Source organism: Tachysurus fulvidraco, chromosome 23 (assembly GCF_022655615.1).
Source record: "Tachysurus fulvidraco isolate hzauxx_2018 chromosome 23, HZAU_PFXX_2.0, whole genome shotgun sequence".
NCBI lineage: Eukaryota > Metazoa > Chordata > Actinopteri > Siluriformes > Bagridae > Tachysurus > Tachysurus fulvidraco.
In genome coordinates this window covers 4,294,299-4,310,605 of record NC_062540.1, presented here as the reverse complement: position 1 = coordinate 4,310,605, position 16,307 = coordinate 4,294,299, and the positions used below count along the sequence as shown (strand labels likewise).

Sequence of the window (16,307 nt, the reverse complement as noted above, 5' to 3'; positions counted from 1 at the left end):
AGATTCACTAGGTATGTAAATTTTGTTCACATATATATGCATCTCAGACAACAAAAAAATAATGAAACAGACTCAAATTCATATTTAAATAAATAATTTATTTTAAAATTCTAAAACGAAATGTAGTATCTGTGAAATTTCATATTTTTCTAAATTAATTATTTCCATAAAGTTGCCATGCCTTGTACATTCTTCTCAATTTCCTGAGATTTGGTTTGGGGCGGTCCTGTGGACGGATAACAAAAGTTGAGAGAACAAAGAATGAGTAATAAATCATAATTATAAAACATCAAGTATGTATTTCCATACAACAGATCATTATACAACAGATCATTATTTAATATTAATTTCACGGATTATAACATGTTGATTAACTATTAATAAGAAGAAGAAGAAGAAGAAGAAGAAGTAGAAGAAGACCAGCACTAAGAAACATGATGTATCTAAGGCATAAGAAACACCTGTCCATCCTCTAAGTGGAGAAGATCAGCTAGAGGAAGAATGGAGGGTCGTCCATGAGCACACTGGAAGGGCAGCTGACAAGATGAGAGCGACGCCACCAGACTGCAGCACTCCTCTTTACTCAGGACATCATTGAACTTAATTGCTCCTGTTGTGATGACACAAAGGTGTAGGTCTCTCTTCTGTTATTGATACACATTACTATTGAGTTGCATTCATGTTACTGACCATGACAAGCCTGCGAAGCAAGGACATTGTGGACTGATAAAGGCAAAGTGCTTTTTACTCTTCCGGTTGATCTCAGTGCCTGAAAAACAGAGACTCAAAGTTAAAAGAAATATTTACTTCTTATTTACGTCTTATTGTTGACATCCTTAAGGAAAATGGGATATTAAAATTGGATCAACAACTTCTGTCCTTTAAGGCAAACGCTTTTTATCTTTGAAATATACCATATTGCCAAATGTTTGTGGACACCTGATCGTCATATCCATATGTTTTTTTTTTTTAACATTCCATTTCAGATTCCCAGATATTGCTGTCACAATAATTTCCGCTCTTCTGGAAAAGCTTACTGGTTGTTGAAAGCGTGTCTGTAGGGATTTGTGATCATTCAGTTAGAAGAGCATTAATGAGATCAGGCACTGATGTTGTGAGAGGAGGTCCAGGGTGCAGTAAGTGTTTCAGTTCATCCCACAGTGTTCAGAGAGGTTGAGTCCGTGTCAGGGCTCTGTGCAGGACCTTTGCAGACCATGTTTTCATGGTGGACATTTTGTGCACAGGTGTATCATCATGCTGGAACAAATTTGGGCTTGATTTTCCATTGGAGGGGAATTGTACTGCTATAGCATACAAAGACGCACTGTACAATTTTGAGCTACCGATTTTTTGGCAACGTTTGGGGAAGGACCGCATCTGGGTGTGATGGTCAGGGATCCACACAATTACTGTGTCAAGATACACTTAGTGATTATGCTTGAGAATCTAAAGAATATATAATTTACAAATAATAATCTTTAATAGTCATTTTTTTAAGCATTCTCCAATCTCCTGAAATTCTACACATGTAAACTCTCTTTATCCTCCATCACCTTGGAAAGTCAGGCAGCAGACAGAAAGATGACATAAGCATAAACTATCATTAAACACTGGGTCATGATAAAAAGATTTTGACCTTACTTTCATGAAAACGCAGTGTTAAAATAAACTTAAACAACCAACATGTTTATGCTTGAAATATCACTCACATGTTACTCATTGGTGCTCAATTTCATGAAGGGTGCCATTATTTCTTGAGTTAATTGTAATCCAAATCCTTAATTACAGACAGAAAGTAAGCAAGTAGCCTTTTGGCCAAACCACAGACTTACCTCAATGTGCTCTCGTATGTATTCCTAAACAGATACGTGAGAAGAAGAAAAAAAAAACCCTCTTATTTACGCTTTTTAATTATCTTTAAAGAGAACAGAAAGCTTTCTATGAGCATGAATTCGACCTCTGCGATAGACTTGATGACACTACGTCTCCCACGCCGCTTTTCTGTGTTCTCTTTCTCTACGAAGCACGTGGGGAGTCGCTCCACGAGCACACACGGCTGCTCCGTCTGAGGGAAGCTGATTTCTAGAGCCAGGTCTCTTAGGGAAAGCTGATACAGCCTGCAGAATGAACATATAAACTCTGGATAATTCACTTTGTAATTCATAGTGCTCTGATTTCAATTGTATCCGATGTTATACTTAATGGAAAAAAAAAAAATCCACTGTTAATGCCTCGGATATAGAATCTTTATCATGATCATGTGACCTTCAATGGCAAAGATTTATTGTGTAATGAGATTTTTTTTATTGACATGTTGGTCTATTTTCACTTTGATGAACCGTTTTCTACACTACATCTCACTACAGAACTGATGGACTGATTTATCCCTCAGTTCATCTCAACCTAAAGAGATTAATGCAACATTAGTCTATGATATCTAGCCAAGCAGAACTGAATATAGCCTTATTGCCTGGTGGAACACTGAGAAGAGTTCTTGCACCAATGTTGGATTTCTCATTAACGTGAGAAATGTTAAGAAAGAAAAGAAGTTTTGTTTTTTTATAAGAACCAAAAACCTGATTATCACTTTTGAATTGTTTTCTCTTATTAAATGGCATTGTAATCGTGCTAGAAATGACATTGACCTGTTGTGGCATCACAGTGGCAAAGACAGGAAATAACAAAAATAAATAAATAAATAAATAAATAAATAAATAAATAAATAAATAAATAACACAGCCATGCCAACATACTGTATTAGAAGCAGAATTACTAAAACACATCATAAATATATCCTTTCATTTCTACAACTGACCTCAGCAGTCGTATTTCATCCTCGGTCACGTGGATCTCCAGTGGAGGACTTACAATCGAGCCGCACAGTCTCTTTTTTCCCGGTGTGTCTGGGTCGTCCTCATGAGACTCTGCATCGGCACCCCACACAAACACAAGCACATCTGCATTTCTTACGAGGTATGTAAAAACTGGAATGTTTTAAACCCCCCCGACACTACAGCTGTATCCATCATTCAGGCACCTCAAGTGTTTTTTTTTCTTTCCATTGGGAATGAAAGCAGGCCAGAGCAGTTTACTTAATGTTGTTGGCTTTACCTGTCACGAGCCCCTCCAAGCGAACTCTTTCGTGAGCTGCATGTTGATCGACTAGTACAAGTAGGTTTCCTGAAAAAGCAAAATAAAAACAACTAAGGTTAAGTTTATAAAAGTCATAAATATATATAAATATATACTGTATATATAAACATACCTTCATCTTTACTAGGCTCTGTTGTATTTACGCCTGCAGTATTAATGAGACAGGCGAGAAATTTCTTGTCTACTTGATGAATAACCTAAGGCGAAAAAATATATATATTTGGCACGAGGAGTCAATTCTGCCTGTAAAGAAGTCAGTTTCACCAGAATGTTGCTTTAGAAGGGTCACAGAAAGTCCTGCTTACCTTCATTGAGTGGATCATTTCCTTTGTGAAGCGATAGGGGAAGAGAATGTTGTGGACTTTCACGGCAAAACCGTCGGCTTGGCCGCTTGTCACGTCCAAGGCAACCTTTAAGAGAGTAAAACACTGATATAACGGTTTTACCAGAACAGAGTGCAGCCTCTGACTGTTTTCCTATTAATGCCTCTATATGTAACTTACACCTTACATCATGAGCAATGGCACATGCAACTAACCCGGACTTCACACCGGACACATTATAACCATCTGTTCAGTTTTTGTTTTGTTTTTTTAAACTGGTGACACGTTACTAGTAATTTGCCTTTTATATGTAGAGCTTATAGGATATGTCGGCGCTTGTGGTTTGCACATTTAAGCTCAAATGAGAAACAGCACTAACTATATATAGCGTATACTGTACTTGCTAACCAATTAGCCACTGTGACCTTATAAACATGTAGATGTTTGCTAGGTTTTGTATTAGCTTTCAATGGCAGATTAGATCCCTTCTGTGTCTTCCAGATGTCTCTAAAAACATTTTAGAAAAGGTTGTACAAGACTAGATGTGTGTGCGTGTCGAACAGGAAACTAATCACAAGTAAAAGTTGGAAAAATAAAATCTTTGCAAGTGAAAATATCTGATCCAGGATTAATGCCGCAAAAAAAAAAAAAAAAAAGCATCGAAAGACTTTCTGAAAAAAGTACAGCTTTGAATAGGTCTGTACTTTCTTACCTGAGGTGGTCGAACAAACACAGGGTTATTCCACTCAGAGTACAGAGTCGACAGGGAACCAGGACCTTCAACATGATTTGTGAGAGAGAGAAAAAATCCCACTATCAATGGAAAGCACACAGTGTTTTTGTTTTTACGCCTACTCTGACCTCTGACATGCATTACCTCCGTTTTCTATCGTGCTACAGACTCTCTCTGCTCTAGGTTTGGGGAGAAAGGGCAATACAAGGTCTGTTTGGAAAGGGTAGCATCTGTACTCAAATCCTATAAACAGAAAAACATGACTAATATTTTACATTTAAGGAAAGACTTGAACTAAAGAGTAGTGGTGCTTCTTACCTGTCTTTGAAACAACACTGACCGCCATGTTGGTGAGGTTTGTAGAACACGGGACTTGAGTCTCCTTCAGTGATGGATCCGCATATTTACTGAGTCCTGTCACTGGATTGATGTACACCATCTTTCCTAATGAATAATCGTAATGTGTCAGCCAGTCGCTTGATCCGGGCGTCACCTCATCACTCTCCTGGCCCCGGTTTTCATTTGCAGCCTGTTCCTCGTTTCCTGTTTTTGAGGGCAGTAGGTCATGTTGTGATGCCGGGTCAACTATTTGACCTTGGGGGTTCTGGAGTTTAGGGGAAGTCGTATTTTTAGTGAGCTCGGAGTCTTCAGTGGTGGATGACGCAGAGGTGCTTGTTGATATTTCCTGTCCTTTGGGAGCAGTGAATGTGGGTTCATCTGATTGGTCATACTCATGCGGTTCAGTCGTTATGGAGTTGTCAGCTATAAGGCTGGGATTTGAAAAAATGTCATTTAATTGAACTGACAGAGAATTGGGTCTAGAGTCTGAATCTTGTGTTCCATGGTTAGTTTCATCGGTTTGAGTATTTTTCTTATCTTCGCGTTCTACTTTCCAAAAGAGCTTGGTCGCTAATGATATTCTGTTCCTCTTGTCTGCTGAGGAACATTGTGACTTCTTAAATACAGAATTCTCTCCAGGCAAAAAGTGATCCACTCTCACATCTTCTACATGCATACTTTCAGAACAGACTAAATTATTGCTTGCGTTCAAAGCAGAACCGCCCAAAGAGTCTGTTCGACATAAAACATCCGGGATTTGTGTGTTCATTGTTAGGGGTTTCAGTTCAACCTCCTTTCCAAACATCCTCTTGAATTTGTCAAGAGAACTAGTTTCAAAAGACAGTGTTAATTTGCGATGCGGAGTGACCCTGGCGATCTTTGTTTCGTAGTCACAGCTGTATGCCGTGTGATTCTGAGCACTGAGTAATGTCAGCTTTCTCTTCGGTGCATGGCTCAGGCTTGGTTCAATGAAACACCTTAAACTGTCATGTGCCACTTTATGGTCAATGGCAGCAATCCTAAAATCTTTGTTTTTAACACAGAGTGGTGAGATACTGTCATCCCTCTCAGTGCATTGTGTGTCTGGACAATTTTCAAACATGTCCTGCAAAGGCTTTTCGACTGCATCATTTTTCACAACATCTTTTTCAGGGTCTGAATCTGAATTCGTTTTAGAATCTGATTGCTCAGGCTCAGGCATCTCCTCATCTTGCCGCCTGTCTGTTACTTCATCAACTGCTAACCTTCCTGCATCTTCAATATTTACCTTCCATCCAGAATTGCTTTCCTTGTTCGTAAAGTTTTGGACGTCACTCATAGAACACTCTGATACTAAGTTCTCCTTTGTAAGAAATGCATTTATGCCTTCTTCGATGCCCAAGAGCACGCTATCCCAGTTTCTGAATTCTATAAGGGTCTTCGCAGGCTCCAGACATACATCATACTCTGAATATGGACACTTGATATTAATGATATAGACTCCATGTAAATCAGCACTGCTTTTTTGTTTAGGGCTTGAGACAACAGTGGGAACATTTGGATTGCTGTTTTGGACATTACTCAGTCTCCTAAGGAGGCAGTTGAGTAGTTTGTGAAGACGTGTTTTTAAAAGAAGTCGTCTGTTTACGAAGAGGAACTGCAGGCTTTTATTGTAGTGTCCTTCTCGGCCAACGTGCCCCGTCATTTCAAAGTGTCCAAAAGAGTAATTCAGCTCGCCAAGCTTTTGGGCTCTATTCAGACCATGGATCTGAACAAACCTGTAGTAAGTATTCCTGGCTTTGCTAAGCTGTACAAGAAGTGTGCCAGAGCCGTCTCTTTTCACAGTAAATGACACAGACGGATGCATCAGCGATATTGCCTCCACTCTCTGACGAACACGTTCAACCTCCAGCACAGAGTCCATCCTTTTTCTCCTGACTGGCATGTTGTGAAAGAAGTTACAAATGAGCACCGTCGTCCCAGCTGACGGGCGAGTAATCTGAGCCTCAAAAACATCTGACTGCTTACCTTCGTAAAACCTTTTAACAAACGTTTTCACGGACGTCTTGGTCCGAGAGGTGATTTCGACCATGGCTGACATCGTCGCCATGCTCGCAATCGCTTCTCCTCTGAACCCATAAAAGCAAAGATTTTCCAAATCCTCAATAGACCTGCATTTACTTGTTGAATATCTGATCCCGACCCTTTCCATGTTGTCTCGGTCCATGCCTGAGCCATTGTCTAGAACCTGAATTTTGCAGGCCTCTATGTCGATCTGCACAGCCACACACGTTGCTCCGGCATCGATACTGTTCAGCAGAAGCTCCTCGACACATTGCTGTAATGAGAAAATAGCAACTCCAGAGCGCAGCTGTGATTGAACTTCTTTCGAAAGACTTTTGATCATCCTGAAACACATAAAAATAGACCTCTTTCAACTAATATAAAGGTAAATTTAGGACGTGAAACATTGTGAGGCTACGACGTAAATACCAGCATTATATTCCCAGTAACGTGTCAGGAATTAAGTAGTGAGGTCGGTGAGGAGTTTATACATAAAATAAAATCTTGTTTATACATAAAGGTCCTTTACAGCAGACACCAAGATCATCTTAAGGTATATTCAATTCAAATGTATTTGTATAGCTGTTTTTACAATTGACATTGTATCAAAGCAGCTTTACAGAACGTAAACATAGAACAAAAGGTTAATATAAAGAATAATATAAAGATTAATAGAATACAAAATTCAAGATTACTATTAGATATATATATAAATGTGTATGTATTTATCCCCAATAAACAAGTCTGAGGTGACTCAGGTGACTGTGGGGTGAAAAAACTCCCTTAGATGGTAAAGGAAGGAACCTTGAGAGGAACCAGGAGGGTGTGATTATAAATATACAGTCTGGCAAATTGATGTATATTATTTTCCACATGGCTGTCAGAGACAGATTAAAAGCAACAAGTTGTATACAGTATATTTTACTTAGTTATAGGGTTAGTATTTATATCCTTAATTAGATTAAAGAAATAATCTTTGCTTTTCGTGTTGTTAAGGTTGAACATTGCTCCACACTAACACTGTGCTGTTGTGTACTACAGTAAAAACATTACAACTTCCTAAGCAAAAACCTTAAGCTTGTTTTAAGTAAGTAGTGAGGTCTGTGGGGAGTTTATACATAAAATAAAATGAAATAAAAGCTCCTTCATACATAAATGTCCTTTGCATTAGACACCAAGATCATCTTAAGGTATATTATTTCCCACATGACTGTCAGAGAGCTATTAAAAGCTATTATATGCATTTCTCCACACTAACACTGTTCTGTTGTGTACTACAGTAAAAACATTACAATTTGTTAAGCAAAAACGGTATGTTTGTTTTTTTTTTTTTGTTTTTGTTTTTACTCTAAAAGACGACAAATAACAAAAATAACAAATAAAACAAACAACCGAAGACACGTTTGTTTACCTCAGGTGTCAATAACAGTTAGCTCTCATTGTCATGTCGTGTTTAAGACAAGGCATTTAAAACAAATTCGAAGACGAACAAGAAGAACGAGGGACATCTTATTTCTTGTGCTGCTGTATTTCTCCTCAATCACAACGACTTGTTTTTATTTGAAGCTCTACCGGAAGTAGTGTCGTCTCTTCCTGTGACGCAGTAAGAATTTTAAAATAGTCTCATTCTTAGTAATGGCGGCTCCGCAAGTCTCTCGCTCGGGAATAAAGAATAAATGGTACTTTACCCGCGAGCAGATCGAAAACAGTCCTTCTCGTCGAGCAGGACTGGACCCTGATAAAGAATTATCTTACAGACAACAGGCTGCGAATCTTCTACAGGACATGGGACAGCGGCTCAATGTGTATCCTTGTGTTTTTTCCCTGAAGCGTCGTGAACAGATTCGTTAGCTTAGCATGTTAGGTACAAAAAAAAAAAAAAACAAACAACGCACTGGAAGCCGGTTTGGCTGTGTTTGGGCTTCGCTGTGGATATTAATAGTGAGCGAACGGTGTGTAAATAATAAGAAGGTTGACTGTAAATAAAAGAAGAATAAGTCTGTGTACTGTAGTGGATTAGTTTGTGAGCCCGGTGTTGTTAGCTATAACGCTAGCCGGGGCTTGTGCGGTGTGTGTAGGCCTCACCGCGGCAAACAGTACAGGATTTATTTCAGAAAACAAACCGTTATGATGTTTATTGTTTTGGTATCGTATTACGATCACGTCGTAGTTTGGATACGCAAACCGATCTTGTTTGCACGCTGTGTCGTTTTGTTTTAGTGGTTAGCTCGTGAACTTAGCCAGCTAGCTAGCTAGCATTTCGTACGTTCTAGAATTCTTCGGCGATGATTCCTTAATATACGTGTTTAAATAATAACAATAATAGAGAAAGAGAGGAAAACATGCCAAATATGTTTTTTATGTCTATCTAGCTTAACGTATTTAACAAGTGTTTAATGCTTGAATCGCGCGTGCCCTTGCCAAGCTGTATGCTAACGTTATTAGCATGAGCATCAATTTCACTTTCGGTATTTAGCAACAGTGCTTTGTTTTCCCTCCTTCTCTTGTCCCTTGTGTATTGATGCTGTTTATTTTCCTTTGACGTCTATTGTCGCTTTCTGTTTCTTCTCCGCTCGAATCTCTTTACTTTAGAAACAACAATACACGTATTGCCTTTATGTGCTTGCATGTTTGTTTTTGTTTATTTCATGTCAGTAGTTTAAAGCCCTTAACTCCAACATGAACAGATCCCAGCTCACGATCAACACTGCCATCGCGTACATGCATCGCTTCTACATGATCCAGTCTTTCACTCGATTCCACCGAAACGTAAGTCTGACCTCACCTGCTAAGGCTTCAAGTCACGTTGTGCAAAACCATCATTTGTTGTCCAATGTTTTTTTTCTCTTTTATTTCTGGATCCAGGTGATTGCGCCTGCTGCGCTTTTCTTGGCAGCAAAGGTTGAAGAGCAACCACGCAAGCTGGAGCATGTGATTAAGGTGGCTCATGCCTGTCTCAATCCTCAGGAGCCTCCTCTAGACTCCAGGAGTGATGTAAGTATTGATCTAGAGAGTATGATTATGGAGATGGTGTGTGGCACGTTTGGCCTGTGATTGATGTAGGTGTGGGAATGTCTTGGGTGGGTACTTTTACAGTCACCACCGACAGTTCTTTACGTATCTCGATAAGGGATGCACAGATTCGACACTGAGTATCAGTGTTAAGCGAATTGATCTGTTTTCCAGTTCTGTCTACTGATATATTTTGTGTTGTGGTTATGTAGGTCACAACACAGATAATGTGTATGAATTGTCTAAAAGCTTGCCACACGGACAAGTGGTGTTTTACAAAAATGCAAGACACTTGCAGAAAAGAGGTCCATACACAGCCTTAATCTTATTGCGTCTTCTCTTTTTATATCTAAGGGCCTTTTTACACCTGGTCACTTCGTGTTTTCTCTGATCCGATAGCTATATGATTTGTTAAAACTGTTCCATTTACATTAGGCCACATAAACCCGTCTTGGCGAAATAGAGATCAATCTGATCTTTCTGCTCCTGCCCAATATGCAAATATATTTCACCTCATTTCCGGGGTAATTGAAATGGAACACGCTTTGGTGTATGCGGTTGCTACAAAAAACAGCATTTACTGTTTGCTGCATTTTAAGACCCAACGAGACACCTGGGTGAAAGATAGGAGCCAGCACTGGTGGGAAAACATATTTGTTTCTGGCACGATGCACGACTCACGAGTTACTTGCAAGTGACATACTTCCGTTTGGGAGGAGTATAGCACTGACGTATGTGGCTTAAACAGCCACATTCATTTACACCTGTCCAGTTTCATCTGAAATGCGTCCCAGACCACCTCCTGAAAAGGGGTTTGAGCGATCAGATTTATATCCGTCTCGAAACCGTTTCGGAGGGAATTTACACCTGGTCTTTTTACGATCGGATAGCTATCGGATCACAGAAAACGCTTGAAGTGACCAGGTGTAAAAAAAAAAAAAAAAAAAAAACCTAAAGCCTACGCTGACCCTATTTTTTCCCTATGTGACTAATAATAGGCCTCATTTATCAAGCTATGAGCAAGTTTACGTGTAAAGATCATTAACACAAGCTACACGTTCATCAAATTCCAGTTAGTGTAGGAAAGCGTAAGGAGTTTGTATAAATGTACACGCGAGGAGATTCCCTAATGTGAACTTTGGTTGATTTGCTTCAACTGGAAATGAGTTACCGAAAATTTGTTGCACTGCAAGATTTAAGTCTCTAATATTTATAATTTTTCATGTAAATTAAATGAAACCAAAACAGATCTAAAAAAATACTGCCTGTCCAATTTGGACAAAATAAATATGAATTGATCTATGCCAGACTGATGTGCTGCAGTGGCTGAGCTGCAATACTTTCAACTTTTTACCATTGTTTTGTTGTTTAGTGTTTCGAGAGCTTTCATGTTTATGGAGTTTTGTGTGCACCGCTGTATGTAAATCAGCTGTGACGCACAGACACGCTTGGTAATCTTTGGGTGATTTGCATTCTTAAACCTGCATACATGTATGAAGAATATCGGGACCTTGGATAATTTTGTAAATCTGGCAGCAGTTTACAGACATCTGTAATAAGTTTGCTAAATGAGGCCTATTGAGTGCAAAGAACATTTTTTAAATGATTACAAAGCAGCGTTACAGACTGTTTATGCCGTTTTACTGTTAATATTTTCTTTTTTAAACAGGGATTTTTCATATTCTTTACAGCAATTGGCTGTCAAATCCTGCAACAAAGCTTTGACATACTGCTGAATTTGTTATTCAGTGTGTGTGTGTCTGTGTGTGTGACTGAAGGAGAGAGAGAGTGTTAATATATGTATATAATATATATATATATCTGTCTGTGTTCAAGGAGCCGGTAGTTGTTGTGTTTTGCTTGGCTGCTAACAGGGTACTTGTGAGAGAGAGTGATATGAGTGCATAAGACCCTGTGAGTAACCTGCCTGTCCTCTCGATCTCAGACTTACCTGCAACAATCCCAAGACCTGGTCATGCTTGAGAGCATTATACTCCAGACCCTCGGTAAGTTTGGAACTGGCAAAAGTGGGTCTATGAGTCACCACCACCACCACCATGTTAGAGTGAAGAGAGAATAATCCCCTTTGCTCCCATTCACAGCCGGGTCCCAGGAGTGAGCCGGAGCATTTCTCAGGCTCTTTGTAAACATCCATTGTTGTAACTCTCATCTTTTTCAGTTCTTTCTCTTTTTATTTTCAAGTCAACTTGGCAATGCAACCCTTTTCTGTGTGTTTTTCTGTTTTGTACCATCAGAGGATTTTTTTGAGCCATTTTGTTTCGTGTCGTTGTGCTTTTATTTCTTTATTTACGTTTTGCATTCTTTGCTGTTAAAGGTTATGAGCGGAATTTTCAGCGCGAGAACAACCCAATAATATCACAGCGAATTTGCAGGGAAAATCCTCTGTCCTTAACTCACTCATTCATATTTGTCCAATCTAGGATCTGCCATCCGAAGAGTTTAAGCACAGCATTACAATCAGTAAAAAGCAAAGCATGGTCCTATCTGGGCTGTTTTATTATAATTGTTGTTTTCAGTGAATTTATCATCTAACCCAGACCCAGCAAACTTTATTTTCATGCTGTATTTATACGTTTGCCAGGTTTGATGATGATGATGGTGTAGTAGTACGTGAACATGTCTCACTGTTCCCTCTTTTTTTTTTTTTTTTTTTTTTCTTTTTCTTTTTCTTTTCTCTGCCTCTGTTACTTCAGCCTTTGACATCACCATTGACCATCCTCACACACATGTTGTCAAGTGTACGCAGCTCGTACGAGGTAAGCGCCTTTGTTTATTTATTGCCTACTTGGTCTTTTATCCTCCCAGATGATTGTGGAATGCTGGCAGGCTTGAGTGGTGCTGTTTCATTTGGGATGTTCTTGCATGTTTTTCTGTATTCCAGCGAGTAAAGACCTGGCCCAGACTTCATATTTTATGGCAACCAACAGGTGTGTTAATTCTTTGCCAATAACAACAGCTTGTCATTCTTCTAATGAGCTTGTTATTTTGGTTTCTGTAGCTGATTACACCTCGTTTGTGTATATTATTATACTCAATGTCTTATAATTTTCTCTTTTTTCCTCCATCTTCTCATGTTTGCTGAACCAACATGTTGATCCAGCCTGCACCTGACGACATTCTGCCTGCAGTACAGTCCCCCTGTAGTCGCGTGTGTATGCATACATTTGGCCTGCAAGTGGTCTAACTGGGAAATACCCGTCTCTAACGACAGCAAGCACTGGTGGGAATACGTTGACCGAAAAGTCACTCTCGAGCTGCTGGATGGTATGTAAAGTGCATACGATCGCACATCTCTGCAGCACAGTACGAGTTAGGATGCATTTTCTTTTCCTGGTGGTTGAACCCACTCGTATGCTGTGAAACAATGACTTACCTCTGCTGTTTGCCCTGATTTCATCATGTTTGGTTCAGCTGGGTAGATGTGAAGTCAGTTTACATTTGAATGTTTTACAGAGCTCACACATGAGTTTCTACAAATCTTGGAGAAGACGCCAAGCCGTTTAAAACGCATTCGAAACTGGAAAGTAAGTCATTTTTGTTTTGTCAGTTTTTATATCCCTATTAATTTAAACAATTTACTTGTTGTAAAAATACTTTTATTATACTCGTAATAATAAATTGCAAACTATTTTTAAGCAGCAGGTTTATATCTTTTACTGTTCCCTCTACCAATTTTAGGCATCGGGTCAAACAGCGAAGAAGCCGAAGGAAGGAGACAAGACGGAAGCCATGATGAGCATGATCTCCATGGCATCCTCTGAAAGCACGCTGGCCGGCCTGATGAGCCTCTCAGCTCCTCCTTCAACATCCGAGCCCTCCAGCCCCACATCGTCTAATGAGGATAAGCAGCCTGTCTTCAAAGTGCCTAACCCACCAGAACCGCCCGCTCCCACGAGAGTGTCTCTGAGTGAGTACCGAGCCAAGCATGCAGACGAGCTCGCTGCACAGAAAAAGAAGCTGGAAAACATGGAGGCCTCTGTAAAGCGTGAGTACGCCACAGCTGCCCAGGCCCTCATGAACCAGCAGAGAAAGGAGAAGCATCATCATAACCACCACCAGCAGCAAGCTGGCTCAAGTTCCTCAGAACCCATCGTCCTAAAGATTCCGATAGAAGACAGGCAGGATCGTGGCTCTATCAAAATGCGCCTGCCGAACAACAACAGAGGAGCCGAGCAGGACCTGAAGTTAAAGCTCCGCATCCCAGAGAGACGATCAGGTTCAGGGGATGACGGAAAGAACAAAGAGAAGCACAGAGAGCGGACCAACCATCACCACCACCACCACAATCATCACCATCACCACTCCTCAGGGAGTAGCTCCTCCTCATCCTCTTCATCCTCACACAAACACTCCAGTTCCACGGGCGCTTCCACAAGTAGCAAAAAATCAGACCCAACAAGATCAAGCTCATCTTCATCTCGAAAGCGAACTCACTCGTCCGAGCCCTCGCCTATGGCGCACCCTTCTAAAATCAGCAAGTTGTCCAGGAACTCGTACCAGCTGCCCCCACTGCCTACGGACATCCTGCCATCGCTTGCGCTTGCACACAATCAGGGAAATTACCCACACCCCAAAACGGACAAGGCTGACACCAACGGACATGGTGCCAGCACAGGGGGTCAGTCGAATGAGTACCAAGACACGTTTGACATGCTGAATTCTTTGCTGAGCGCCCAGGGAGTGCAGCCTGCACAGTCCCAAATGTTTAACTATCACTCCCAATACGGCGACTACAGATACAGCGTGAGCTCAAGAGGCGGGAACCTGCAACCTCCGCCGCTTCCCGCGGAACCCCCTCCACGGCTTCCACCACTGCCCGAATGAACCACCACAAATACATCACACGCCGTCCATACACCATCCCAGGTTTCCCAGATTTCATTTTTCATCATTTTTATATCTATCACGTGCATTAAGATAAATGGCAAATGAACCTTCCAATACACACATTCTGCTCCAGCCTGTTAAATCCATCCCAATCATCCCAGGTGTCTGTGGTTGGGTGGTTCCACGGCACCCAAACGTGTGGCAATAATGGCTAACATATAAACTATTAAAACCTAGCAAAAAAAATGTAAAAGCAAAATGTTATTTATTTAAAAAAAAAATTGTACATGCTATTTTTGTCACTCAGTTTTATATATGCATTATGTCTAAATGGTGATTAATAAGAATTGAGTAACTGAGCAAGAAAAACGAAAGATTTGTTTTTACATATGGGTTTTTATCTTTAACTAATTAGTGTGTCTTTTTTAAAACCACAATATTTATTGATAGTCTTTTTAAATGTAATTAAAAGTTGTTTTTTGTTTGTGTTTATTTTTATTATTATTATTATTTGCTTTTGGAAGTCATTTGGATTCATTTTTATATTGGTTTGCATTAACGTGTGAGTCAAGTTGAAGATAAAACAAAACAGATAACAACAAAAAAGGTAACTCGTGCAAATCGGCATGAAAATATTTCTAAAATCCGGTTGGTATCGTCTTTGTTCAGCCAAGTGTTCACGATCTAAAATAGACATGCAATATTTTTCCTATTGAGAAAAAAAAAAGTTTTATGTTTGCGTTTTATGAATTTATGGGCCCTTTGTGGAAGCAGTCATTGTTTTAAATGCTTGTAAATTGTGCTCGAAATTCTACTGAGTATATATATATATATATATATATATTTTTTTTTTTCAGTTTGATCACACCAGGCAGTATCTAATGTGGTGGTGTTTTTTGTTTGTTTGTTTGTTTTTGCTTTTTGTTTGCAGAATATAATTATTGTGTATTGGCAGAAGAGACCACAAGCCATTGTGAAGCATTTATAGACTTTTATAAACTCATAACCCATATTCAAATAATCTGCTTGAATACGTCTACCAAAGTTGTATGCAGCACAGAGGATGTAGGACATGTAGAGAAATCCATCCTTAGCCACAAATTGTATTTTCCTCTTTTGTTTTGTTTTCCAGTGTTGGGGGGGGGGGGGGACATTTTACTTTGGAAGCGTTTATGCACCGCTTGATTTCTGAGACGTGAAACGATTTTTCTACCGTCACATTAATGTTACTGTTGTGCCTGCCTCTGCTTACACTATCGGATAGGATGGATTTCTGATTGTATTCCTTCTCACATTACACACGATAAGCTCTGCATGCTAACGATGTACCGTTTAGTTTGAGAGTATTATTATTATTATTACCACTTGTTCCTCCAAGGCTATATTCTGCCATTACTCCTTACCAAAAGCATGAAGCACACGCTCCTTAACTCTCCCTACTGAATATTTAGATGGTGCTGGAGATAAAGGGGTCACACGTTGTTGTTTTTTTTTATTTTATTTTATTTTTTTTTCCTGTCGTCATATCGGATTCCTGTTATCTTAAGGATACGGAAAGGTCGAATCTCAAGACTCGTGCAATCACCACTTCATCTTTTCACGCCTGCAAAGAAAAGATTTTTTTGTTGTTTTTGTTTTATTAAATGTATACACCACACTATGTTTCGTGGTACCACATGAACTCTCAGGTTTCAGATTTGAATTCTTGGAACATTTCTTGGCAGAAGAAACTTTGTGAACTCTGTTCCTTTTTTCTAAATGTGATTGATATCTCATGTAAATAAATGTTTTATGAGAACATGGCTTCGGGGTGATCTCGTGTAGCTTTCAGTTATTGACCTCTCACTTTTAAACAG

General features: G+C 39.7%; 2 protein-coding genes across 6 annotated transcripts; one reads left to right on the top strand and one right to left on the bottom strand.

Annotated features, from left to right (window-relative positions):
* Positions 1–77: 77 nt before the first annotated feature.
* On the bottom strand, positions 78–8,166 carry mlh3 (mutL homolog 3 (E. coli)). 5 transcript variants are annotated; one of them, XM_047806896.1, is made up of 13 exons: positions 8,003–8,165; positions 4,528–6,935; positions 4,354–4,452; positions 4,189–4,253; positions 3,459–3,563; positions 3,266–3,350; positions 3,112–3,180; positions 2,816–2,957; positions 1,958–2,117; positions 1,833–1,856; positions 691–769; positions 462–610; positions 78–226 (listed from the first exon to the last, which is right to left on the bottom strand). In XM_047806896.1, the coding sequence occupies exons 2-13, from the start codon at positions 6,932–6,934 to the stop codon at positions 155–157; spliced, it is 3,456 nt and encodes a 1,151-aa protein (XP_047662852.1). In that variant the 5' UTR covers position 6,935; positions 8,003–8,165; the 3' UTR covers positions 78–154. The 5 variants fall into 5 exon arrangements, 4 of the variants coding, with proteins under 4 accessions (XP_047662852.1, XP_027000626.2, XP_047662853.1 ...); XM_027144825.2 differs by having other exon boundaries at positions 2,816–2,924; positions 8,003–8,164; XM_047806897.1 differs by lacking the exon at positions 4,354–4,452.
* Positions 8,167–8,196: 30 nt separating this feature from the next.
* On the top strand, positions 8,197–16,249 carry ccnt1 (cyclin T1). Its single transcript, XM_027144826.2, has 9 exons — positions 8,197–8,396; positions 9,279–9,360; positions 9,457–9,585; positions 11,549–11,609; positions 12,318–12,380; positions 12,506–12,551; positions 12,725–12,888; positions 13,078–13,148; positions 13,303–16,249. Exons 1-9 carry the CDS (start codon positions 8,227–8,229, stop codon positions 14,446–14,448), a joined length of 1,932 nt encoding a protein of 643 aa, XP_027000627.2. The 5' UTR covers positions 8,197–8,226; the 3' UTR covers positions 14,449–16,249.
* The last annotated feature ends 58 nt before the right edge of the window (positions 16,250–16,307 follow it).